This window comes from Hyperolius riggenbachi, chromosome 4, assembly GCF_040937935.1.
Source record: "Hyperolius riggenbachi isolate aHypRig1 chromosome 4, aHypRig1.pri, whole genome shotgun sequence".
Classification (NCBI taxonomy): domain Eukaryota; kingdom Metazoa; phylum Chordata; class Amphibia; order Anura; family Hyperoliidae; genus Hyperolius; species Hyperolius riggenbachi.
In genome coordinates, this window is record NC_090649.1 from 320,332,797 (window position 1) to 320,359,582 (window position 26,786).

Consider the following 26,786-nt stretch of genomic DNA (forward strand, 5'->3'; position numbering starts at 1 on the left):
TTAGAATATATAGTTTTTAATTTTTATAAATAACTTATCTGTTACAAAGACTGTTTACCCAGCTAAATCACAAATCCATCAACTCAAGATATCCAAATTAGGTTTTATTAATAAAACAAAGTAAAAATTGATTTGTCAATCTTCACAGAAAACTGCAGATGAAGCTGAAAAATGGTCTTTTTTAACAAAAAGTATTGCTTGTAAGTGCTTTGGTTCTTTTGCTTAGCCCCATTTACAGTGCTGGAAGGCTTAGACTTAAAAGCCTTTTCAACACTTAAAAAAGTCTAGAACTTGATTCTGCAACACAATGAAGAGCCTTCAACATCAAGGCATATCACATTATTGCTCAGCGGTAGAAAACCAACAGCAGCAATTCAGGAGGAGTCATTTACAGTGGAGGACTCTGGAGGATAAAGAACTGGAGCCCTGAATACTGCTTTTTTCTAAATTAAAAAACAGCAAATATGTACAGTTTGAGATGCTAAGCAGTTTTATTTAACAAAAAGTGAAAACTGAGATGTGCGCTACTCCTCAATTCTTAAAGTCTGCACTATTCTATAAAATGACAGCTTCAAAGCTCTCGATTATTCTCAAATAATAATTGAGTGTTTTGTTGGGGATGGCATACCATTTTTTTTTTTATAAAGCAGCAATCTTCTACAGAGAGGAATGCCACAGATTCCAGGCAATTAGTACAAAGAAAGACATGGAGCATTATGCAACGAACCACAAGTGAGCATTGTCCTACGCATCTTTCCAACAAAACCGGCCAAATCTCAAACATCATTTGCAGCTAAACAGTTAACACAGAATAAAAAGGGCTAACCGAATTCTAAAATCAATCCGCAACTGTACCATTGCAGGATACGCCTACAAAACGACCAATTGGCCATTTAGATTTAGAAATTGCAATTTTATTCTTCCTGCAATGACATGATCTACAGATGGTCATTAATAATCTGCACATATCAAAGATTTAGGCGTGAAGTTCACAGGCATAAAAATGAAATATTCTGCTGCTTCGAGTCAACCACTGTAAAATTCATTGTGTGCAGAAAATGAATGATATACCCCAAGACAGACACTGTGTGTCTCTTCAATTGTTTTTCACAGGTCTTCACAGGACATCAGAATATACAGCAAATTCATGGAGAAAAGAGTATATGTAATTAAGCACAATGCTTTTCTCCCTCCCACCAATCACTTAAGGCACTCATTTGTATTTTAGAAAAGCATTAAAAAGGACATTGATTGTGCCAAAAGGTTTAAAAGGATAATGAAAAAGCTAACGAAACCCTATTACACTATACATACAGAAGTACAGGAAACTGAAAATGGTGAGAAGGGGGGCAAAAAGGAAAAAAAAGGGGGGGGGGAATCACTAAAAGCAGGCTTCCGCACTATGTACAACTTAGGGAGCTGTGGGTAATTTCACTGTATCGCACAGATAATGCATGCAGTTTCTTTTAAAAATAGATTGTACTGATACTAGTTTCACAAGTCAAGGGTGGTTCTGGAGGCACATAATCCACTGAACGCTGAAGTCCTTTTCTCTGTTCAGATGGTGACATGAGGCTGCAGAAAACTGCCAATCCTCCATTTCTTAGTGTTTTCCTCTTACTTGATGTTTGCCTTATGGAGATCAAAAACTGAGCCACTGTTTTGCATTTCCATTGTATATCCATAACACTCCAGTAACATTAAGTAGTAAAGACCCAAAATATGGGCACAGTGAGAATTATTCTGAGAGGGTAAATAGTAATACTGTACATGGTACAGGTCGCAACTGGTAACCAGGTGCTTCAGTTTTAAACTGATAAGCGGATTTTAGAGGCAAAAATCAAATCCAACTGTGCAAAAAAGAAAAAGAAAAAAAAAGAAAGAAAGAAAAAAAAAATACTGAGGTATTATTCTGTGGGCTGATGTTTACCACTGGTAAACAACCAGAAGGCCACTATGATCTTATATATAATATATATTACATATATATTATATATATCATATTAAAATGCTGCTTATGCCTTTTCTCTTGGATTCCCAATGAAAAAAAAAGAATAAAGACTTATTTGGCTCAGTAATTCCTGGGCATGTCGCACTGTTCACAACGGTTTAAGGCAGGATGGTTTAGAAAAGTACATGCAGTGCAATTCCACTGAGCTCCCTCATCTTCCTCCGTGTCTGGAACATTCTTTGGTGGCTTGACAGTGGACCTTTGATCTACGGGAAAAAAAATATTGCAAACATTAACCACTTCAGCCTTCAGTCGTTTTCACTTTATGCATCCGAGCAATTTTCACCTCCCATTCATTGGCCTATAACTTTATCACTACTTATCACAATGAACTGATCTATATCTTGTTTTTTCCGCCACTAATTAGGCTTTCTTTGGGGGGTACATTTTGCTAAGAGCCACTTTACTGTAAATGCATTTTAACAGGAAGAATAAGAAAAAAAAAAAATCGGAAGAAATTCATTATTTCTCGGTTTTCAGCCATTATAGTTTTAAAATACTACATGCCTCCATTATTAAAACTCATGTATTGTATTTACCCATATGTCCCGGTTATTACACCGTTAAAATTATGTCCCTATCACAATGTATGGCGACAATATTTTATTTGGAAATAAAGATGCATTTTTTCCGTTTTGCATCTATCACTATTTACAAAGTTTAAAATAAAAAAAAAAAATTAGAAATATTTCATCTTTACATTGATATTTAAAAAGTTTAGACCCTGAGGCTAGGTTTCCATTTGTGCGGCGGCATGCGTCTTGCGAGCCGCGATGCCGGCACAGCTGTTGCCTCTCGCAGCCGAATCCCTCTAGCCGTGCTATGCACGGCTATGGGATTCGGACAGCTACGGATGAAATTATGCTGCAGGGCCTCAGATTTTTCCTCGGCCACGAATTCGGATAGCTCTCATAGACTTCTATAGGCTGCTGAAATCCATCCGAATTCGTGGGCGGGGAATCGGCCTGGATTCGCAGCAGTGGAAACCCGGCCTTAGGTAAATATTTACACGTTTTCTTTTTTATTGTAATTTTTTTTTTGTATTAAACATTTTATTTGGGTATTTTTGGGAGGGTGGGATGTAAGCCATAGTTTTATAATGTAAATGTGTCTTGAGTTTTATTTTTTTCACTTGTAGTTGTAGTTTTACTTTTTGGCCACAAGATGGCAGCCATGAGTTTGTTTACATGACGTCACTCTAAGAGTAACATACGCTTAGAGCGACGTATGGGGGACGTTACAGCCAGAAAAAGCACAGCTTCCAAGAGAAGCTGTTGCTTTTTCAGCGGGGGAGAGGAATCAGTGATTGGGCACGATAGCCCGATTCACTGAGTGCCAGGCTAACGAACCGCGGCCGGGAGCGCGCGTGCACGGCCGCAGGAGCGTGCGGACGTGCACATGGCCTCCTGGGCATAGCTACTACGTCCAGGAGGCCAAAGTAGTTAAAGTAAGAACAACTTTACCAATAAGATACTAAGCTAAAAAGGAAATGGAGGGAGGGGGATAAAAAAAATAAATAAAAGTATCAAACCAGTGATGGTGCCTACAACCCCTCTAAAATGTTACGTTTTTGGGCAAGGTCCTCTGCCCCACGTTTCCTACTCTATTACGCACCTTACACATTGAATGACCAAACTTCCTGGACTACTTGATCACTATTCCATTGACTTCATAAACCTAGCCTCGCACCTAACAGTTCTATGGGTTTGTGTGATCGTGTATTCATGTGTTCCATCTCCTTGTCTGTAGACTTTATTGTCCAGTGCTGCATAATAAGTTCACACTTTATACATAACTAGGCGACCTAAGCCCATTTAAAAACGGGCTCTGGGTCTGTCACCGCTGCATGTCAGCGTGCATGCACCCGCCACGCACACGCTTCCACCGCCCGCACACGCCTGCCCTCCTGGCCCCGTCCTCCCCTGCAAGTAGCATATCAGTGTCTCTGCGTCCCTGCACATGCGCAGAGCGAAAAAACACACACACAGGGACATGGGACGCAGAAACACAGGTTTTATTAGGTAGGATAAAACTATATGCAGGAATTAGGAATCTAATTATAAAGAGCAGCTGATAAAACAACTAATTGCCAATTGTTTCTTCTCCACTTTTGGAAATTCTCGCCCTTCCAGGGGTATTACATAGGAAGCTTCACTCACTTTAATAAAATAGGTGAGCAGCAGTTGGCATAAGAATATCGGCACATGGCCCACTGACTTGCATTGGCGCTGGATATCACTACCTGTCACTACCATTATCCACAAGAGTCCAGGAGCACACAACCGGCTGCAAAAGAATTGGCGTGCCCAGGTCCTCACCCCGGTACCAAGGGGTCACAATAGGACATCCACAGCAAAGGACCGGCACCACACGATGTGATTATAGCTCTTTGTATTTATTTATAGCAGCATAATAGCAACAGCATGAAAGCAACAACAGACCGCTGTTTCGGCCTTCCTAGGCCTTTATCAAGTTGCCTTGTGACATGATCACAAGGCAACTTGATAAAGGCCTAGGAAGGCCGAAACAGCGGTCTGTTGTTGCTTTCATGCTGTTGCTATTATGCTGCTATAAATAAATACAAAGAGCTATAATCACATCGTGTGGTGCCGGTCCTTTGCTGTGGATGTCATACCTGTCACTACCAAAAATGTGGAGTTTACAGAAAGTGCCGTATAATATCTGTTGATTTTAAGTATGTGTGTACAGGAGAGCGCAATGCGGCCAAAGTCAGGAGTGTAGCCAGTCCCCAAATTGGCTGGCCAATGTGAGACCTGGCTGAGGGATGTGGCACAGGTCAGATGTATGTACACCACATCTTGGCCAGGAGGCAACAAAAAAAAATGCTTTCAAATCTGCGACCTGCAAAGCCTGTGCCCAACACGGTCTTCCCCTTCTGCCCAATAGTAGCTTCCACCTCTCCTGTGCCCAACACTAACTTCCCCCTCTCATGGGCCTAACACCAACTTCCACCACCCCACTGCCCAAAACTAAATCTTCCACTCTCCTCTGCCTAACACGTATCTTCCCTTCTCTGCAGATTTCATCAAGTCTGAGAAAATGACACCACCATGCCGGGCTAATAGCGAAATGGCCGAAAAAGCCATTTTGCACATTGTCCGACAAATATTACAACTAAATCAGCCAGTCTGAGAAATGCCCATACTTTTTTTTTTGGGAGGGGGGGGGGGGGGGTTGGGGGTTCCATTAGTTGCTTTAACAAACACAAACTACAGTTAGGTCAATGATGATTATTTGGACAGTGACAACTTTTTTTTCTAATTTTAGTTCTGTACCTTGCCACAATGAATTTTAAATGAAACAACTCAGATGCAGTTGAAGTGCACACTTTCAGCATTAATTCAGTGGTTGAACAAAAATGATTGCATAAAAATATGAGGCAACTAAAGCATTTTTTAACACAATCCATTAATGTCAGGGACTCAAAAGTAATTGGACAATTGACTCAAAGGCCGTTTCATGGGTAGGTGTGGGCTAGTCCACTGTTATGTTATATCAATTAAGCAGATTAAAGGCCTGCAGTTGATTTGAGGTGTGGTACTTGCATGTGAAAGATTTTGCTGTAAACAGACATGATTGGCCGGTGTTTCATGATGCAGATTAACAGCGACCCAAAACATACATCGTTGTGGTAATGTACGGAACCAAAATTAGAAAAAAGTATTCTGTCCAAATATTTATGGACCCAACTGTACATCCAAAATACTTTGAAAAGGTACACTGGGATTTTGTATAAGTCCCCCATTGCCTGTCTTTTAGGAGAAATACCATAAAAGTAGGATCAAAAGACCATTCCACTTTATGCTTTATTACTCTATGAATTTGCCCAATGGCCAAATCAGGGAGCAAAACTGATCATCTCCATTAAAGTCATGTAGAGAAGTCTATATACTGGTTTGCTACCCAGATTTCAGGCTTCATACCAACAGCAATATTTCACTGCGTGATTTTTAGTAAGACTGTAATCACTTTTCAAATATAAACTATTAGCATGATAATTAGCAAGGCGCATGAACACAAGTGCATTCTCCCATAGCAAATACTGGCACAACTATAGGTTTACCCATGCTCCTGTGGTCAGCATAACCCTTTTCTAGCCTCACAAGCAGTGATTCGAACCCATTACTGGCAAAGACAACCCAACCAAAAGTCTTGTTGTGGGTAGTTGTAGATCCAATAGACTTACGCTAGGTGGCATGTACATACACCACACTACAGAGCAAGGTGACTGGAACGATTTAGGATGGGGGGGGGGGGGGGGGGGGGGAAGGATGGAGAGAAATAAACGCAGAGCTTTAAAGTTCCGTGTGGAGAGAAATGTAGACGCATCTGAAGTTTAGATACATTTAAGTAAACACAATGTAACAAGTGAGGAATGTGACTTACTCTCTCTCGGTGTATGGGAGCTCCTGCACAGTCAGTATCACATTCCACACTTGTTACATTGTGTTTACTTAAATTATCCATCTAAACTTCTGCTGCGTCTGCATTTTTCTCCACTGAACTTTAAAGCTCTGTGTGTAACCCTTCCAATGCTGGTCTAGTAAAAAAAATGCTGGTTGCATATAATATGCTGTAAATAATGTTTTAGAGCAAAGTTGAAATGCAGGGTTATATTCCACTTTAAAAACAGAAGTCAATGAAAACTGCATATTTCCTGGTTCCTTATAAGTATAAACAAGCAGACATTAAATAGTTTTGCTGTAAAGAAAAACCATAACCAATCAGTAGCGGATACCCCCTTTCCCATGAGAAATCTTTTCCTTTTCACAAAAGGATCATCAGGAGGCTCTGTATGGCTGATACCCCTCCCACAGTGTGATGTCAGGACCAAGGTTGTGACATCACACTGTGGGAGCCTTGTTGCATTGTGGGAAACAGCGGTTTGCTTTTTTGTCTGTTGGAAACAGCTGTAATCAGCATCTCCTTCCACTGACATCACCTGCCAGCAGCAAAAATGCCACCATGTGATGAATGGCAGAATGTAAATCAGGGAGAGGAAAGATTGGGCAAACACTGACAATCATTTATACATAAGTATTGTAAAAATGAAGCACTTTTTAATTACATTATTTTCAATGGAATTCCTCTTTAAAGAGTAATAATAATAATAATAAAAATGATTAAAAAAGTGCTTCGTTTTTATAATAATTATGTATAACTGATTTAGTCAGTGTTTGCCCATTGTAAAATCTTTCCTCTCCCTGATTTACATTCTGACATTTATCACATGGTGACATTCTTTACTGCTGGCAGGTGATGTCAGTGGAAGGAGATGCTCCTTGCTTTTTTGGCCTGTGTGTAATTGGATTCTCCACCTCCCCCAAGTGGAGCAAGAGTGCTCTCTGGACACGCATAACCATTGCTTAAAGGATACCACAACTGAAATGTGACATAATGAGATAGACATGTGTATGTACAGTGCCTAGCACACAGATAACTATGCTGTGTTCCTTTTTTTCTTTCTCTGCCTGAAAGAGTTAAATATCAGGTATGTAAGTGGCTGACTCAGTCCTGACTCAGACAGGAAGTGACTACAGTGTGACCCTCACTGATAAGAAATTCCCCTTTTTTACCTTTCTTGCTCTCAGAAGCCATTTTCTGCTAGGAAAGTGTTTTATAGTTGGAATTTCTTATCAGTGAGGGTCACACTGTAGTCACTTCCTGTCTGAGTCAGGACTGAGTCAGCCACTTACATACCTGATATTTAGCTCTTTCAGGCAGAGAAAGAAAAAAAAGGAACACAGCATAGTTATCTTTGTGCTAGGCACTGCACATACACATGTCTATCTCATTATGTCACATTTCAGTTGTGGTATCCTTTAATACATACCACCTGGATTTTATACAATATTGATCAGCAAAAGATGGTAATTTATGGGCAACTCTTGCAAGCCACTTTCATGGTGTGTGTGCGTGCGTGCGTGCTCATACTGCATGGAAGTGGTAAAATTGACCAATCAAATTGGTTTACGTGCGCACCCTAAAGGTTTGGATTTACAAAAGCAAATTTTCAAGGTAATTTGTCACAAGGCATACATTTTACAGTCCTTGTGTCAACATGTTTATTTCTTACATGCAAAGTGCAATGTTTGATTAAACTTACCAACGGATGCTGTACCTTTAGGTTTTGGGGGCACAGGGCCTAGGAATCCAATGTTGTCATAAAAATTATGAATAGCACTGGGATCAAAGTGTGGCCCTGTAAACAAAAGGAAATATCTAAGAAACATGGAATTTACAGATGAGTACAACTGTGGTCGAGTGCTACTGCGCATGCATGGGCTTATCTGCGTACCATAATTTTGGTCAGGATGTTTCGGAGGGGACAGTGAGGCACTTGGTCAGGGCAGAATTTACCATAAGGCACTGTAGGCACGTGCTTGCAGGCGTCTGCTGATGGAAAGCAGTCTCACTACCCTCCCCTAGTGCCTTCCTCCCTCCTTCCCTATGCAGAGTCCCGAGGAGAGCGTAAATGAAAGGTTACTCACCCAGCTCTCAGCATTCCACTGATGAGATCTCCCTTCAATTGGTGGCACCACTAGCTACTTAGTATTAGGTAGCCAGAAGTACCCTCAGTATTAAAGGGCACCTGTAGCTACCTATGATGGGCAAGGGAAGTAATGGAGAACAACTGGGCTAGCCAGTACACTTGCAGTGCAGTTTGGTCGGAGTTTGTAGCTACATGGAGGATGAAGTCTATGGTGCAAGGACATCTGTGACTATAAGCTCCTGTGATGCAAATCTGGGCCTGGACTTGATAGACTGCAAGGGGCTGGAATAAGCCCTGTTTTTTTTCTTCTTCCACTGCTGTCAGCTTTTTTCTGAAGGGGAAAAAAAATGCATTCAAGCATGAACTAGCCCACTGATCAACATTGGTTATCAGTTTTCCTGAGCAGAAAATGTGCTCCCAGCCTCATATGTTTAGTTTTCAGCTCTATTTACCTCCCCATTGAGTTTTGGAGGTCTTTCTTTAACAGGACATATGCATGGCAATGTGTATAATCTGGTATTCATTCCTCTAACCCTGAGGTGTAGCCAAAAGCTAAAATGCAGTCTAATGCTGGGAATACACCATACGTTTTTTCATCAGATGGTTCGATAGATAATTTCCAACATGTCCGATCTTAGTTTTGATCGTTTTTTTTTTAATCAATTTCTTATAAAAGTGAATGGAAATCGATAAGAAAAGATAACGTAATTGTATCTGAAATTGGACAGAAATTCGGCCGAAAAAACGCATCGCGAGTACCCACCATTAGTCACGGGCCAAATTGTTTATTAAAATTTTAAGATTTAACAGTCTCGAACACTGTGGTGTAACTATAGAGACTGTGGGGGATGGGGGACTATCGGGGCTGCTGCTCCTTCGCTTTCTGCATAGCAGTGCAATGGAGCAGTGTAATACTTAACCGTTTCAGTGCTGTGTTGGGTCTCTGTTCTTCCTGACAGCCACATGCTCTATGCTGCATACCTCTGGTTCCCAATGCATATCACATGATCGGGAGCTGTAAGTATGTAAGTATATAGAGCATGCAGCTGCCAGGAAGAAAAAAAGACAGCCAACGCAGTGCTAGAGCACTGCACCCTATACTACTCTGCAAGAAGGGGAGAGGGTGCCAGGGGAAGAAATGGTGTATGTGTTTTACACTAACCAGTAGGTGTTTCAGGTCATACTCAACTTGCTGCTGTAATATTACTGGTAATAGTGGCGAAAGGAAAATCGTACAGAGCCAAAAGCTGTGGCTATACGATTTTATTATGTACTTACATAGCGCTAACATCTTCTGCAGAACTTCGTCACATGATTTATTGTCCCGCAGAGGTGCTCATACTCTCACCCTTTCCATGGTCATAATATAATGCTAAAGCCACGTCAACACTCTAGATGGATACACATGTCCCCCAAGGGACAGCATTGTTTCGCTCTTTTACCCCATCTGCCAAAACCCTCACAGTAATTCCGCTTCCCCTTCCCGCAGTGGCAGTACTCATCGAGATACAGCCGAGAGAGAAGTTTGAATGAGTTTCTGCATGAACAGTTTCCCTAGAAGTTGGATTCCATTTTATTGAACATTTTATCAATAAAATATTCGATAAAAATATAACACCTTAGTGAATTCAAAATTAGATTTTACCTATGAGGTAAATTATCAAACATTCGCTAAAGTGTTTGATAACGCTTAGTGAATTGAGGCCAATGTGTATACATCATAAGGCTAATTTTGTGAGGGAACCAATTAAAGTAGTATGTTTTTATTCTATAGCTAAAAGGGGACCTTGCCCACCAGACTAAACCCTCCCCGCTTTGTCTGAAAGTGGATTTTGGGTGGAGGAGAAGTGGCAAAGGCAAGTCTATAAATATAGAAAGCGTAGTAACAAAATCACAGCTTCTGCTACAACAGTATCTCCATGCTTAAACTGTTATTTTTAATCTTCTAGTTGAACAGCATGTAACACAAATAAACTGATTCCATGAATATCAATATCTGAAGTAGCCAGAGATGAAACCATTATAAAAAATAAATAAATAAAAAAAATAATAATCTAAAACCTTATTTCCATGCTACTATGCAGTCATTCTAATTTCTTACCTCTTGCTTGAAACAGATCTATTTCTTTAGTGAGACAGTCTATGTCGATTTGCAGCTGTCTGTTACAACTCCGCAACTGTTGCATTTCCTCCAGCTTAAAAAAAAAGGAAAAAGAAATAAAATAAATAAATAAATAAATAAATATAGTCCAGCTGAGACAACATACTGCATTCCATGCACAAAAATGGCTATTGTAATAAAGTCTTCGTTGGCTCAAATTATTTGTTGAGCAGACAATTCTTAATGCTATCTGGGGAATAGACAACAGCCATACAGCTGTAAACCACGTAGGAACAGAGCCGCAGGCACACTGTGTGATAACAGCTCAGCACTGTTGGAAGATTGGTCCTCATCTCTCAGAGTATCATTTGGTAGGTAGCAACCGCGGTCTCAGATTAGAACATGTATTCAGCAGTATTCTGACTGGAATCAGCTGAATCCACCACTGTGTGGTTTTGTATCTTTGGATGGTCCAGTCTGTCTTCCCCTTAGCAGCACTGTATTAAATTAGATACATGACCACCTTAAAATGTGGCTATAAACAATAAAGGGTATAACTTACAAACATCCTAGATATGAAAGACCAGCTGTTTGTCACGTCGGGGACTCTCCTTGTGCCTCTGTCCATCCCAATCTTGTGTTCCCCGAGCCCACAGTATATTGCAGCTGGAAGCTACTCACCTACCTGCTGAAGTCCAATGTTGTGCAACCTCCCTCTCTGCTTACACTAATGCTTGGAATCACCTACTGCATGTTAAGTACAATTACGCGTCATGCAGAAGGAAATGCCGGGCACTAGAGTGAGCTGAGTGGAGAGGAATATGAATACTACAAAAAAAGCAAACAAAAAAAAGAAAGACTGAAAGGACTTTGCAGGATACCCGAAATCAGTAAACAGCAGGGGTCACACGAGTCAGCAGAAAACAGCAGTGCTTTTTCATCTGACAAAACTGCAAATCAGTTTTGGCAGACAGCCAACTGAGCAGCTGACTGTGGACAACAGGGAATCGCACCAGTGTGCAAGGAAAAAAACAAAAAAACAAAAAACCAACACTGACAGTTTTTTTTTTTTTTTTTTTACTGCAGCGGGGAGTTAAACAAAAAGCTGCACATTACTTCCACTGTACTGTGATTCTATGTGACATATCAGTGGAAGTGTGTGCTTGGGTCTCATAGCATCTACAAAGTACTTAATATTCCAATAGCAAGACTGAACAACTTACTGATGGAATTTGGGTAAGGGAATTCGACCTATTTAGGCGTCTCCGAGTAAGATTATTTTCCATTTCATTAACCTCAGTTTTAAGTTTGTCCAGCTTTTTCTTTTGCACTTCAAGTTCTCGATGAAGTCGCTCCATTCTTGCCTTCTGATGTACCAGTAAAGCTAGAAAGGGGAAAATTAATTTGTGTTAGTGCAGTACTACTATAAAAAATATCCAGGCTTCGAGTAGTTGTATTTATTGGATTAAAATTGTCTGTGTCCACTTCAAAGTTATCTGAGCACCTATTCTACCAAAAGGTCAGTACTGCCTGACAAAAACACACACACACACACACACACACACACACACACACTTAACTAATCTGCCTTAGGGGGTGGCTCAATTTATATATTCATCTGGCACAAGCGGGAATTGCACGGTGCTGGACACAAAATTGCCTGGTTGCTGGAACCAGCGCTATATTAACACTAACCCCCCAGCACAGCCAGTTTATAAGGAAATATGTCAGCCTCAGTATCCTTCTCACCTCAGGTTCCCTTTCAGTAACCTTATAAAGCCCTAGTCGTGCAATAGTTTTAGATACCAAGAATAATTTTGCATTGTAAAAGCTGCTCTTAGCTTCTGCTTTATGCTGGGAATACACAGCATACTTCAGAGATTTACTGGCCGATAGATTTTCCGACCTATTTCCATTCACTTCTATGAGAAAATCGATCAGAACGAGGATCAAAATCAGATTTTGTCAGAAATGATAAAGCCATCTATCTGCCAAAAAAACCTCATGGTGTATTCCCAGCATTACAGAAGATCAGGGCATCAGGCTTTTGAGATAAGGGGATATTCTACAATGTTTTATACCTCCGTCTTGACATTAGTTCACACAAGAAATCATGCCTCCATTGACCCCAAAATATCAGGTAGCATCATATCCCAACAAGTTTGCAATAAAGCACACAGACATGTCTTGCATTTTTGGAATACTAGTCTTGCTTCTAGTACCATACGGATTAACACTGTCTTCTAGGTATAAGAGAGCAGGACAGCTCTGTAAGCAGAGATACTCTATTCCCCCAGGGATCAGGTGCCTGGGCCTGCAGAATCAGCCATGCTCAGTAAACGCTCTCTTCACAAACCAGCAGCCACCAAAGGATCACATGATAGATCGAGAGTTTCCTCAGTGTCCTACATTGATCTGAATCCCTCGGGTGAGATTGCCGTCTGTTACATAGCGCCAGATGGTGATCTCACCATAGGGATAGAGCATTCGGTGGAGGAAGAAATGCAGCGCTGAATCCCAGGGAGGTGAGTTTTGTGCAGGTGCTGGGACTTCCTCTGGTTTGTGTTTTGTTCACAAATTTAGGGTCTAGAAGTGGAAATAATTGCACTGCTTTTAGACCCTAAAATCCAGAACCCATCAGAATACCAAGAAGGTTAATGCTTTAGCAAAGGTTGCCAAATGGGACTCTTACCCAGACAGTACAGATTGGTCTCACCTTCAGCCAATAACAATGTGTGGTACAGCAAGAGAGATCAACTAAAGTGAAAAGAACTTCATGAATAAAATGGCCTATTTGAATTTTTACAATATTCATTTACAAATTTAGTGAAATGTGCCCATTGTAAAATCTCCCCTCACCCTAGTTTACAGAGGTCAGGTGATCTCTGGAATGTTTAACGAGAGTTCTAAAGCCAGTAGAAAAGTATAACTGATCTCCCAGAATGCTCTCTGGGGTATAATTCAGCATAGCTAAACAGCTTAGACTTACCATCACTGGGTGGGTGGTGTTATATACCAATGTATAGCAATATAAACAGTAGATATAGGTCTGTTTATGACTTTTTTGTTATTAAAAGCAGTAAATTATTTCAGTATTTTTAAAATGAAAGTGGAAAACAATCCAACTGCCAGTACAGGCAGCAAGAGCACCCCCAGTATAGGTAAGCTGTAAAATATAAGCAATTATAATCATTGAGTTACATTCATTGGATGACATTTGTCTGCGTCCACTTCAAAGCAAATCTGGGGCTTAAAGTAAAAAATGTAGATGCGTGCCTAGAGGGTAGCCTCTGGATCTAGCAGGCGGAGGAACAATGCACGTAGGAGTCACTAGTTACACATCTGGCATGCCGGATCTCTAAATTAGCTGGGGGAACACCTGTACAGACAATGGATTGTCAGCAGAGTATGAAGCTTTAGTAGTAACAACTAGTAAGAAGTCTCTAGTGTGAAATGGCTCAGGATTTTTACAAGGCTACGAGCTCTAGAAGCATAAAGCTATTTCAGCAAATAAATGTGCAACTACAACATGTATAAATACATCAGAGGGCAATACAAAAGCTTGGCAGGTGAGCTTTTTGTTCCTAGGGTTGAACAATGGACAAGGTGACATGATTTGCATATGGAGGACAAAAAGTTTTGCCCTCCATTTGTAAAGGGGATCTTCACAGTGAGAGTGCTTAAAATCTGGAATATCTTACTTCAGGAAGTAATTATGGCAAACGCTATATCTGCATTTAACCACTTCACCACTAAGGGTTTTTTTTTACCCTTACTGACCAGAGCAATTTTCATCCATCAGCGTTCCTCCCTTTCATTGGCCAATAATTATTTCTACTTCTCACACAAAAAATCTACACCTTGCTTTTTCCACCACAAATTAGGCATTTTGGGGGTGATGTTTATTTTCAGTAATTACTTCACTTTCTATTTAAGGGAAAGCTGAAAAAACAAACAAAAAAAAACACTTTCTCCAATTCCATCCCCTATAGTGTTAAAATAATGCTACTGTAAATAAAACCCACACATTTTATTTGCCCATTTGTCCAGGGTATTACAGTGTTCAAATTATGGCCCTACTACAATGTATGGAGAGAGTATATTATTTTAAAATAAAGGTTTATTTCTTGTGTCTCGTTTGTGATTTTTTTTGTACCTGATCAATTATTACAAGCACTTATTTGCAAAAATAACAGTAATACACCCTCATGACATACACAGTAAAAATGCTGAATCCCTAAAATAAATATTTTATGCTTAGTTTTTTTAAAATGCCATCTTTTTTTATACTATTTATTTTGGTAACTAAGGGGGGGTTGTTTAATTTATATAGTGTAAAATGCGTATTTTTTTTACCACTTGACACACACACACACACACACACACACACACACACACACACACACACACACACACACACACACACACACACACACACACACACACACACACACACACACACACACACACACACACACACACACACACACACACACACACACTATTCTGTGTGCACTGAGTTCAAAGCACACAGGCAGTAGTGTTACAGGAAAGATTACTGGCTTCTCGTTGAAGCCATGATCTTTCCCATAAGAGCACTTTGGCTCAGAGAACACATGTTCCCATTCACCAGTCAAAGATGCGTCAGTCTCGGCAGGAAGATGCACAGTGGCGGAAGCATCGAGCGGCTTATTAAAACATCCGTTTGCCATTAACAGGGGCAAACAGGACATTTTAATACTACCAATGGTCCTATTGTGGTTTAGAAGGGCTTGGATGCTTTCCTTGCATTGAAGGGAATCCAAGGCTATAAATTACTAGGAATTCCCAAGATAGTTGATCCAGGGATTTATCTGACTGCTTTCTGGAGTCGGGAAGGAATTTTTCCCTTTTAAGGATAATTGGCCCAGGCCTTGTAAAATTTTTCACCTTCCCCTGGATCAACTGGGATATAGGTCAGGGTTTTTTTGTTTTTTCCTTCCACTTTCTGGCTCAAATTGATGGACAGACAACCAAACTATGATACTAGCAATGCATCACACGCATCCCAAAGCTCCAGAATTTGCCTTTTTTCCCACCACTTTTTACACTATTCAAATTTTGTGTAGTACTGCAACCAAATAGATCAGCTGGGCTGACAGAAAACTGGCATCGTATTATATTATAGATAGATATACACATTCCAAAGTTTAGATCGTTTACACAGAAAATCTAACAGTATTTGATTATTTCTTCCTGTAATACAATGAGAGCAGCCATGTTCTGCTTGTGATCACAACACAGGCAAGCTGCTCTGTATCTCCACCCCTCAGCCTGTAAAAACTCCACTCCTCTCTCCTCCCCTGTCCACCCCCTTGCCTCTGAAATCTCTGGCTGGAAATGCCTCCTCCTCCAGGAAAAACCTCCTTCTCCCCAGACTGAGCTCCCATGAGCACTTGCTACATGGGACTCAGAATGCCAAGGCGTGTTTCGTTTATAGGGAATAAAAAAAAAAAAAAAATTGGCTTGAGGAATGCCCTATAAACTATATGTAAAGGGCACAATTATGTAATGAATAAAAGTTTCTCAGATCCACTTTAAAAGGAAATAAATATGGCAGCCTCCATATCCCTCTCACTTCAGTTGTCCTTTAAAAGTCTGATAGGCTTCAAAGTATACTGAATTGTTTAATTTTTAATTTCTTTTTATCATTGGCTTTGAATTTTCTAACAGTGAAACTATATAAGCACGTTACAAGTTTACAACTTCTCACCTGCTACTAGAATGGTATGCACAGTCAGATTTGTCAAAAATGGAACACTTCATAAATGTTCTTGACAAGAAGACCTTTTCTAAGAAAGGCACTTTTCTATTCAAGTGATAAAAAGTGACAAGTACAATTGCTGCAGCTGAACAGACAATTAGAGTCACCTGCCAACACGAAAAGAATGTGTGTGAAATTAACAAGTTCTGCTTTAGTGCTCCTTTTTGAATTTTATAGTAAGAATTGGCATCGCTTGTAGCAGATTTCCCCCCAAACTAATGAGATTACATCTAAGAATTTCTGGATGACACTTTCTAATGCTGGGAATACCCCATGAGATTTTTTTGGCAGATAAATGGTTTGAAAGATAATTTTCGTAAATCTCTGCTGAAAAAGCTCATTGTGTATTCCCAGCATAAGACTGCTAAACAGATGCTCTCTTTGGCCTGGTGCACACCAGAAGAGTTTTTCTGAGCGTTTTGAGTTTTTAAATCTGCTGCTAATGTTATCCTATGTGTCTGTGCACACTGGAGCAATGAGGTTTTGTAAAAATCCCCATAGCATTACATTGGGAAGAGCTTTTGAAACCTCTAAAAGCTCTTCCCAATGTAATGCTATGTTTTTTTTTTTACAAAACCTCATTGCTCCAGTGTGCACAGACACATAGGATAACATTAGCAGCAGATTTAAAAACTCAAAACGCTCAGAAAAACTCCTCTGGTGTGCACCAGGCCTTTCTTAAACCCCCCCCCGGCAGTAATCCTGAGCTGAGCTCGGACAAGGACGCAAGAGCTCGGGCTTGAGGATACCACTGCTCCTATAGTTTTCCTGGGTCCCGCGCGCAATCAGCACTGGCCAGCGGGACTCCAGGATCTGCCCCCCCCCGACCTCTGCTCTTCTTTAGGGATCCTGGTGGTCAGAGGTGAAGTGGCAATACGCGTACATCGTGACATCACTGGGGGTGGCACAGAAATTCAAAGTGGATATGAACTTTTGCACAGGGCAGAAGGAAAACCTGGAGAAATGCGCCCTGTATGTATGTGGAGAGTTTAGCCTGTCTAACTCCCCCCCCTCTGGACCCTGATCTGCTGCACAGGACAAAAATTATTTCTACAATTTTGTGCTCCAGTCTTATTTATAAGCAGGATGTCTACCAGGCCTTTATTCTGATATATGTTGGTGAGTTAAGACTTAAAGAGACTAACAAAAATGTCATCCTGTTTTCTACCATCCTACAAGTTCCTAAACCTATTCTAATGTGCTCTGGCTTACTGCAGCACTTTCTACTATCACCGTCTCTAATAAATCAATGCATCTTTCCCCTGTCGGACTTGTCGCCCTGTGTCTGGAAGGCTGCCAACTCTTCCGTGCTGATCTGTTATGCACACCCCTCTCCAGGCCCCTCTATGCACACTCCAGTGTGTGTGTTATTTACATAAGCCAGCTCTGCTCTCTTATCAGTGAGATAAGAGAGCTGGATAAAAATCCTCCTCTGTTATGCTGGGGATACACGGTACGTTTCTGAACCGTGTATCGACCAGCTGATCTGGCCAGCTGATAATATTCAGCTGGCCCGATCATGCCGCTCGATTCCAGCCGGCGGACAATGGCAGGGAATTCAGCGGCTGATAAGGACCGCTGGCGCGGACGAGCGGGAATCGATCCATGCGGATGAGTAAAACGGATTTCCCTTATTTTCCCCGAAGATTCCTTTTAGAATTGGAGGCCTAAAATTCTTGAAATAAAAAAAAAAAAAAAAAAAAAAAAAAAAAAGCACTGCTTTTACACCCAGAAATCCAGACAGAAAATCAAAAATCTATACATACCTGGGGCTTCCTCCAGCCAGATTGCTCCCACAGTGCTGTCCGCTGCCGGCAGCCTCTGCAACTGGCCCGGTAAGTTGTCCAATCCGCACATGTGCAGTCGAGCTGTGAACGGCCCCGTCTGGGAGCGATCTGGCTGGAGAAAACCCCATGTATGTATACATTTTTTTTATATCCCCGGTCTAAGGTTGTCTTTAAGTCATTACCCATGTCACCCCCTCCATTCCCACCTGGCTGGCACTGTGGCAGAGTGCATTGTGGACAGCCGTGTGACATTCAGACAGGAAGAGGGAGTGGGAGAGGCCAGCACTTGAACGAGACACTTTTAGCCATAGACCCTGAAGAAGCACGCAGATCAGATTTTTCTAACGTCTGAATCACACACCTGAAACAAGCATGTGCCTAATCCAGTCAGACACTACTGTAGTCAAAGAGATCAGCAGGACTGCCAGGCAACTGGTATTGTTTAAATAGAAATAAATATGGCTACACACACACACACACACACACACACACACACACACACACACACACACACACACACACACACACACACACCTTTAGGTTCCCTTTAACCAAACAATGTATAACCGGACCCTTTTTTTGTAAAATGTTGAGAAACACTCATATTGACAAACAACATAATTAAGTTGTCAAGTATTTACTTTACAAAAGTTTGCTTCTGATGGTGGAGGCAGGGCAACAGCAGTCTATGCCTATGTGCTGGAAGGCCCTTCCTCACCAGATGACTGGAGAGCACTTGCTTGCAATCGCCAGTGTGGCCAAGTGCCTCTCTAACCCAAAGTTCTGAATCCAGACATCCTCGGTAGGATAAAGGGGAAAGAGGCGCCCAGAGAAAATAAAATGCGTTCAAATAAAATGAAAAAAAGTGAGGTGGGAGTGGGCATGCACCAAAGAAACGCGTTGCCAGTGCAATAAAATTCTATTAATACGTGAATTTGTCTTCATTGAGGTAAGCCACCTCACTTTTTTCAGTTTATGTGTTTTTAATGCATTTTATCTTCTCTGGGCGCCTCTTTGCCCTTAGTCAAAGAGGGATGATCCCCCTCCAAAAGGAGGGGGAAGGCACATGATAAATATAGGTCATTTGAGGTTTGCTTTTTACCAAGAGTGCGACCATTACCAGCTCAGTCTGGTTACCCGAGTGGAGTCGAGGTTATACATCTCCACCTGCTTCTAGTGGTCGATTGCCCTTTTGCAACTCACCTTTGTGAGTATAATCCATCCACATATTTTATATACTTGTGGTACTGTGACATACTGCACCATTTGGGCTCCTGTTGTCTGTGTTTTCTTTCTGCATAGTGCAATTTTTATTATCCCTACTTTTTATCCTCTGTAGAAGGATTTATTGTTTTGTTTCATACACTTTGGTGGATAAACAGAAAACTAATTTCATACATAGTGCTACAAATTAGAAGCATAAGTCAACTAAGAAAATGAAGCACAGTAGATATGGAATGTTTACATAAGCACATTCCAGTGTCTGTGGTTCTCACACACACACCAATAATACTGCTTTGATCTGGTTTCCTACTTTTCACAATTGACAAAGCAGTAACACAAAATATCCTGTATTTAGGGCTCATTTACACTAAGTGAGTTGCAGCGAGTTTTGACTCACTGCACATAGTGTGTGTTTTAAAGGAAACATTAAAGTCTATAGACTTTCATTCTATCATTCACACTACAACAGTGAGTTGCTGTGCAGTGCATTTCAACTCACTGGGAGTGATTAAAACTCATGGAATTGCACACCAACTTACAAACCCATTCACTCGTTTTTATTAATGCATTTCAACTCACTGACTAGTGTGAATGAGCCCTTAAAAACATACAAACAGTCTTTTGCTTGCACTGCCTTAAAGTTTCAAGTTTGGCGAAGGTGGGGGTGGAAACAGATATAAGCAACACAAAATAGTTACTACCCTCTTTCCCCGAAATTAAGACATCCCCTGAAAATAAGCCCTAGTAGGAATTTTGAGCACACTCAAAATATAAGCCCTACCCTGAAAGTAAGACCTAGCGGCAGTAAGGGGGAAAATATGGAAACTTGTGTTATTACTGGAGCCCATAGACTTGTGGGCAAGTAGATACGGGACACAGGAGGACAGGGGATAGAGGGGGACACAGGTTCAGAGAGGGACACCAGGGGACACTAACGGTACAAAGGGGAAAAAAGTGGCACACAAGGTGGATCCAGCAGAGAAAAAGGTGTCAGTGCCACAGTGGGGATGTCAGGAGGACACACAGCACAGGAACTTGTGTTCACAGAAATATAAGACATCCCCTGAAAATAAGCCCTAGCACATCCTTTGGTGCAAAAATGAATATAAGACACTGTCTTATTTTTGGGGAAAGACGGTATATATAGTTAATAAGTACATTTTTGATTTACCTTGTGTATATGCAGCATCATCTGAACCCACGCTTAGCTTCCTTGTGTCGCTTATCCTATCGTGTCCTAAAACAGAGTCCGTTAAATGATGCATGCCTTCTGATTCAGCAAACGGAAGGAGATTTGTGGGCTCAAAAGTTGGGGATACAACACCTGGGGAAACTGCAGGAGGTTTGTTTGGGGAGACTGTTATTTTAAAAGTATATTTTGTATTGGGCTGCGTCACTACAACTCGTGGAGAAGTGGCCGAGCTATTATTTCCAAGTGCTCGGCTTTTAGGTGGTTGGTGATGAATGAAAGCAGGTCCCATGCTTACTTGCCCTGAGACATTCCTTGCTGAACTTGCAGCACCTGGATTTGTTGAAATGAAAAGTGTAGGTTGATTCCTACCAACTTGGTCATCACTACCAGGAGCTGAAATGTAGACCTTTGGTTGGTTTCGGTTGATCAACTCATCTGTGCTTGGAGGGCTTGCAATGTAAACAGTGGGCTGGTTCCTTGTGGGGGTGTTTAAAGATGGATTAGTGGAACTTCGAGAACTTGTGGAACGCAGCATTGTTGGGTTGCTCCTTTGTGGAGGTTCAAGTTTAATCTCAATTTGGTTTTTCCTAGGACCAGTTGAGATATTCTGAATGTTGAACTGGGAAGAGGGTTGGGAACTTCCCCCTGATGAATGAAGAATAGGTGCTTGAGGCGTTGTGGGAGAACTTATAGGCATGTACACATGAGAAGTCTGATGACTCTGCTGGTTAGACTGTGATGAGGTATGCGACTGTGTATAGGATGAAGGAAGAGTTGTCCAGGCATTTGGCTGTGAGTGTTGAAAAACGTGTTGCTGTTGCGAGGGAATCTGAGACATCCATCCAGGCTGCTGTGGGGTTTGTCTTGTTGCTCCACTTTGGAAGTAAGGTCTAATATAAATAGAATTTCCGTGAGGGCTGTTAAACGCTGGTGGCGGTCCACCATGTATGTGCAAAGACGTAGGTGTATTACGACTGGACTGGATATTTGGAGCCAAAGTAACCATGATGGGGTTGAACCTGGGTGTTTGTAAGCCAGATGAACTTTTGCTGCCTAAATGAAGTCCAAGCTGATGGCCATGGTTTGAAGGGTTATTAGGAATACCAAAAACATTAAAGCTAGAAGGCACATTAGCAGGAGCAGTCTGTGGCTCTTGCTGATATAGTTCATTGCTGGACTGGCCCTCCTGAAGATGACCATCACTTATACTATGGGTTAAAGTCCTACTGCTTCCATTCATTCTACTTCCATCCCTGATGTCATGATACTGAGTCTGTAAATCCAAATTGAGGGATGTCATGTGATTTCTTAGTCCAGCAAGGCCAGTTTCATCTGTTAAATCACCTTCACCATACAAATATTTTGTGCTCTCTTGAGAAAGTACTGCACAGCAGGCATCCAGATTATTGTTGTTCTACAAAATAAAAATAAAGAAAACATTACATTAAAAGCTATGTATTGATTTTCAAAAATACTAAATGGGAAAGGATTTTAAAATTACTATAAAGTCTAAATTTAACATTGCATGTGCAGTGTTCTCACAAAATCTTATGACTTTACAGCTGTATTTGCTCACCCTCCCAGCCCGTATGCGCCGGCTTCTGTTGTGTAGCCACTCCCCCTTGCAGACGAGTGCCATGGCACTCTGCATCTCCACCACAGCACTCATCTGCAAGTGGAGGAGGCTTTGTCCCAGACGCTGGAGCATACGGGGCTGGGAGAGTGTGCAATACAGTGGTAAAGCCATACGTTTTTATGAGAACATCAAACATGCAATGTTGAATGTAAAGAGGAGCTGTCAGCCATACTATCTCAGAAAGAAAAAAAAAACAAAACAAAACACACATACAAGTAGATAAATACTTGCTCTACTTACATAGCATATGCATTGCACTGTCTGGGGCGATTGTGGTGGGGTAAGCAATGGTTTAGGTGGGATAACAATTTTCTCCAGGAAACTCATGAAGTATACTAGGTGCTGCCCACTTTCCTCTCCATAGCATGAACATGCCTCACCTCACAGCAAAGCACTCCTGCTTGGGGAGCTGGCAAACCACACTATCAAGGTTGGTCAGAGCAGCAGTTTATTTAGAAGCTCATGCACAATAATTGCATTGTTTATTTTGAATGTCCACCACCTTTTGCCATACAGCAATCACTGATTTGGGCCTTTGCAACCACCAGTGAAAAGCTGAACCCCCAAAGGAATTGTTAACAAATGCAATTTAGCAATCTATGAAACAAGCTCTGGACAAGATGTTGCTATGTAGAGATTTTTTTTTTTTTTTTTTTACACTGCTCAGTAAACAAATTCAGGTAACACAAACGAATCACAACATTTTCATAGAAAATTATGGGCAATAATTTGCCATTATCATCGCTGATGGCAAAAAGAGTAAGTCCTCAGCAAGAAACATGAATTTCAAGACTGTCACATAATTGAGGCCTAATGCTGGGCATACACGGCTCGCTTATGCGCCGGAATCGAGCCAGCGGCTTGATGCCGGCGCGTCACCGCTCGTCTACGCGTATCGATTCCCGTGGGCATGCCTTATCAGCCGCTCGATTCTCCGCTATTGTCCGCCCGCGGGGAATCTATCCGGCGGGCCATCGGACCTGTCGGATATCATCAATCGAGCCACCAGCAGCTCGATTGATAAGGATACCAACTGCCCGTGTATGCCCAGCATTAGGCTAAAAAAGTACACCAAAGTCAGCCATATACAAGTTGAGTGAGATTAACAAGAGCCTAGAAAAACTATGCACATTATATCCAGTCAGTTAAAGGTGCTCATTTAAAGGTTTACCTTTAAACTGGGAGCACACTTGCGTTGGCTCTGGGTTCAATACTGTATTTGCCAATAATTTGTGATTTTTGGATTATTGTGCAATGTATTTATTTGGAAAACACATGCATAATGCAAGCAAGTGCAAACTGGTGTGCAAGTTAAAATCACTGCAAAAACTGCAAATAAAGTGCGATTCCCCAGTGGGCCATTGACTACAATGGCCAGTAGAGAAGTTTGTGTTTCCCCACAAAAGGTGCATAATATGTGTGCTGCCTTGCCTCAAGGTTCCAAAATTCCAAGAAACGTCAGTAAAGAAGCTGTTTATCCTTGAGGTCACATACAAGAAGCACTCTTGCCTTACGGGCTGTAGGGTCCATTTCCAATGAAGCACCATATACAAGTGGTACAGGTTTTAAAGGGAACCTAATCTCAAAAAAAACCCATGAGTTTCACTTACCTGGGGCATCTACTAGCCCCCTGCAGCCATCCTGTGCCCTCGCAGTCACTCATGGCTCCTCTGGTCCCCCGCTGCCAGCTAGTTCCGCTTTTGCCGACTGGAAGTCAGCCGGCCACCATGCGTACCTTTTTACGCATTCCCGTTGGTACAGAAAGCTATTGCGGACATTAACAAGTACATTTTTACGCGTTACAGGTGTCATGCATAAATTTGTACGCATTGCACCCGTAACGCGTAAAAATGTACTTGTTAATGTCCGCAATAGCTTTCTGTACCAACGGGAATGCGTAAAAAGGTACGCATGGTGGCCGGCTGACTTCCAGTCGGCAAAAACGAAACTAGCTGGCAGCAGGGGACCGGAGGAGCCATGAGTGACTGCGAGGGCACAGGATGGCTGCAGGGGGCTAGTAGATGCCCCAGGTAAGTTTTTTTTTTTTTTGAGTTAAGGTTCCCTTTATGTGTGCTTTCTCAAAAGTATTTCAGTTTCTCTCCGCAATACTAAAAACATATACAGTATACAGGTAGTCCCCCACTTACGAACGACCCACCGATACGAATGGCATGGATTCAGTGTTTCCATGAGAACAAGCCCAAAATTTTTTTTTTCAAATTGGGCTTGTAGTTTGAGAAAATGGATTTTAAAAAATTCAAAGAAAAAATGGCTTTTAAACTTGTATAAGCAAGTACAGAGGGCAGAGGCTACACAGAGGGGAACACTGGAGGCACAGAGGAGGTACAGGAGACAGAGATAGCACAATGTTCCGACTTACGAACAGATTCAAGTTAAAGTGAACCTCCGGACTAAAAATCGACTCAGCAGCACTGAAAAGGCCTGGTGTTTCTTTAACAGTTTCACAGCATCAGAACTTTGTTTCTCTTATACAAGCCTCATTTTTAGCTGCACAGAAGAAAACTGCCCGGGCTTTTTTTCCTCTGATTTTGTTCTTGTTCTGCTGTTTTGGTGCAATTTTTTTTTTTTTTACATTTTGAATTGGACATTCGAAGCCTAGTGTGTGCAGCAGGGAGGGGTTATCAGGACACAGGACAGTTGGAACTGCGTCTCCTGCTCCTTGTCACCTCCTTTCAACCAAAAAGATGGCTGCCCCCATGACAAAGATGGCAGCCCCCATGAATCACAAACATTTGCCTGTTCTTTTAAAACAGGGTGGGTAAGAGATTATATTACCTATCTATTCTAATTAACATAACTAATGTTACTTGATGACAGTATGTTTGTTTAGGCTAAAGTTCCCCTTTAATAATGAACCTACAGTCCCTATCTTGTTCCTGTAATCTTGTTATAGCAAACCCCAAGGGACCAGGAAAGGTGGTTTAGGGCTGCATAGCCAGGCTGGACAAATTGCTGGTGCAGTATCCAGGGCCCATTAAAAATTGTAGACGTCACTGACTAGACGCAGCCACTCGCTTCCAGTGAGTGGCTCCGATACCTACGTGGGTGGGACTTGCAGCATGTGTCCTGCAAAACTTTCTGCTCACACCTGAGCCAATCATGAAGCCTCTTCAATATGTGTGATAACACTTTTATTGGTGATTCCAAAGTGGAAGTGGTAACGCTGCATCGTCTTATTTACGTTCACATTATTCCTCATTTTCCCCAGGCTGCTTATTTGTACAGTGCTGTATATCCAGTGCCATTCTTGTCTTACAAAGATTATCAGGCATCAACTCACTTGCAACAAGCCTGAAGAGAACAGCTGACCATTCACACTGACATTTGACGAATGCACCGCCCACTTTTTACAATATCAAGAGTCAGTGCCACTTAGTGGACAAAACACAGGTTTACTATAATAAAAGTTTTTATTTTATCTGGGTTAAGCATACCAGGCATTGTTCCCATAGACTTATAATGGAGATTGGCCCGGGACCTGTAGAGGTAGTTTACTATAACCAAATGTTTACTGGGTTTATTATAATGAGATTATACAGCATTATAAACTGTTTGAGTAATTTGCCAACACTGCACAAATTTAGAACAAAAAAAACCATTTTTATATCAAGCTTATAAAGACATGTTATCCTGAGAACTGGGAAATAGACTGTGTAAAAGAAGGCACTAACCTGTTGCATGCACCGAGAAACTACTACTTCAGGAACCTCTGGGAATTTCTGCCGCAGGTCATTTAAAACCTGAAAGTCAACTTGTGAGCTTCCTTGGGCCATTCGTGTATTGCATGTGCAGAACTGTTCTCAGCTGGACAGTTAAAGGCTTTGGCGGAACCCAGCCTCATCTCATCGCTGCAAACACTCTGCAGAAGATGACATGGCAAAAGCATGTATTACTAAACAATAAAAGGAAGTCAGCCAAAACACAAATTTCACATTCTGATGCATAAGTTTAGAACACACAGACCCTTAATCTCAAGACTGTATGGCAACACTAAAAAGGTATGAGGTAGAGAGAAACTATGGTATATACTGCTCCAGGTGCATTTGCCATGTCCTGAATAGCTGAGAGGTACAGACTAACCAGCAAGCTCATGGTGACCCAGAACTCATTGGGAGTGTGTAAGGGACTACAATGGTCCTAAAAGCCCCCTTACTAAGATGTTAAGAAAAACAAAAGTTTGCTTTCTTAAAACAGAAAGAAATTGCGATAATTCAGGTTGGAGTGAGCTTGAGATATCTCCCAGGGCATCACTGCTGAATATATGCAAATTAACCATTGTATCCTTAGAAGCTAAACACACCTCCAGAACCGCTGGTATGCAATGATGTGTCAGCTTGTTAATTTGTACAGAGCCATAATAATCCAACATGCATATAGACTGTTTCGGATTGTTTGATCCTCACACACTCCAATGAGTTCTGGGACACCATGAGCTTGCTGGTTAGTCTGTACCTCTCGGTGTTACAAGCCCTACTGCATAGAGCCAAATTAATCCAT

At 41.4% G+C, this 26,786-nt stretch overlaps 1 protein-coding gene across 2 annotated transcripts in view; it reads right to left on the bottom strand.

Annotated features, from left to right (window-relative positions):
• The window catches only part of TAB2 (TGF-beta activated kinase 1 (MAP3K7) binding protein 2), a 91,550-nt gene continuing 64,764 nt past the window's right edge, over positions 1-26,786 (bottom strand). Inside the window, exons 3-8 of one of the 2 annotated variants that reach the window (XM_068231726.1) lie at positions 25,961-26,148; positions 20,612-22,046; positions 11,850-12,010; positions 10,627-10,720; positions 8,139-8,234; positions 1-2,217 (exon numbers count right to left, since the gene is read on the bottom strand). In XM_068231726.1, coding sequence (XP_068087827.1) covers positions 2,072-2,217; positions 8,139-8,234; positions 10,627-10,720; positions 11,850-12,010; positions 20,612-22,046; positions 25,961-26,062 — 2,034 coding nt within the window. In that variant the 5' untranslated portion in view covers positions 26,063-26,148 and the 3' untranslated portion in view covers positions 1-2,071. The remainder of the gene's footprint in view (positions 2,218-8,138; positions 8,235-10,626; positions 10,721-11,849; positions 12,011-20,611; positions 22,047-25,960; positions 26,149-26,786) is intronic. The other variant, XM_068231727.1, reaches the window with a different exon arrangement.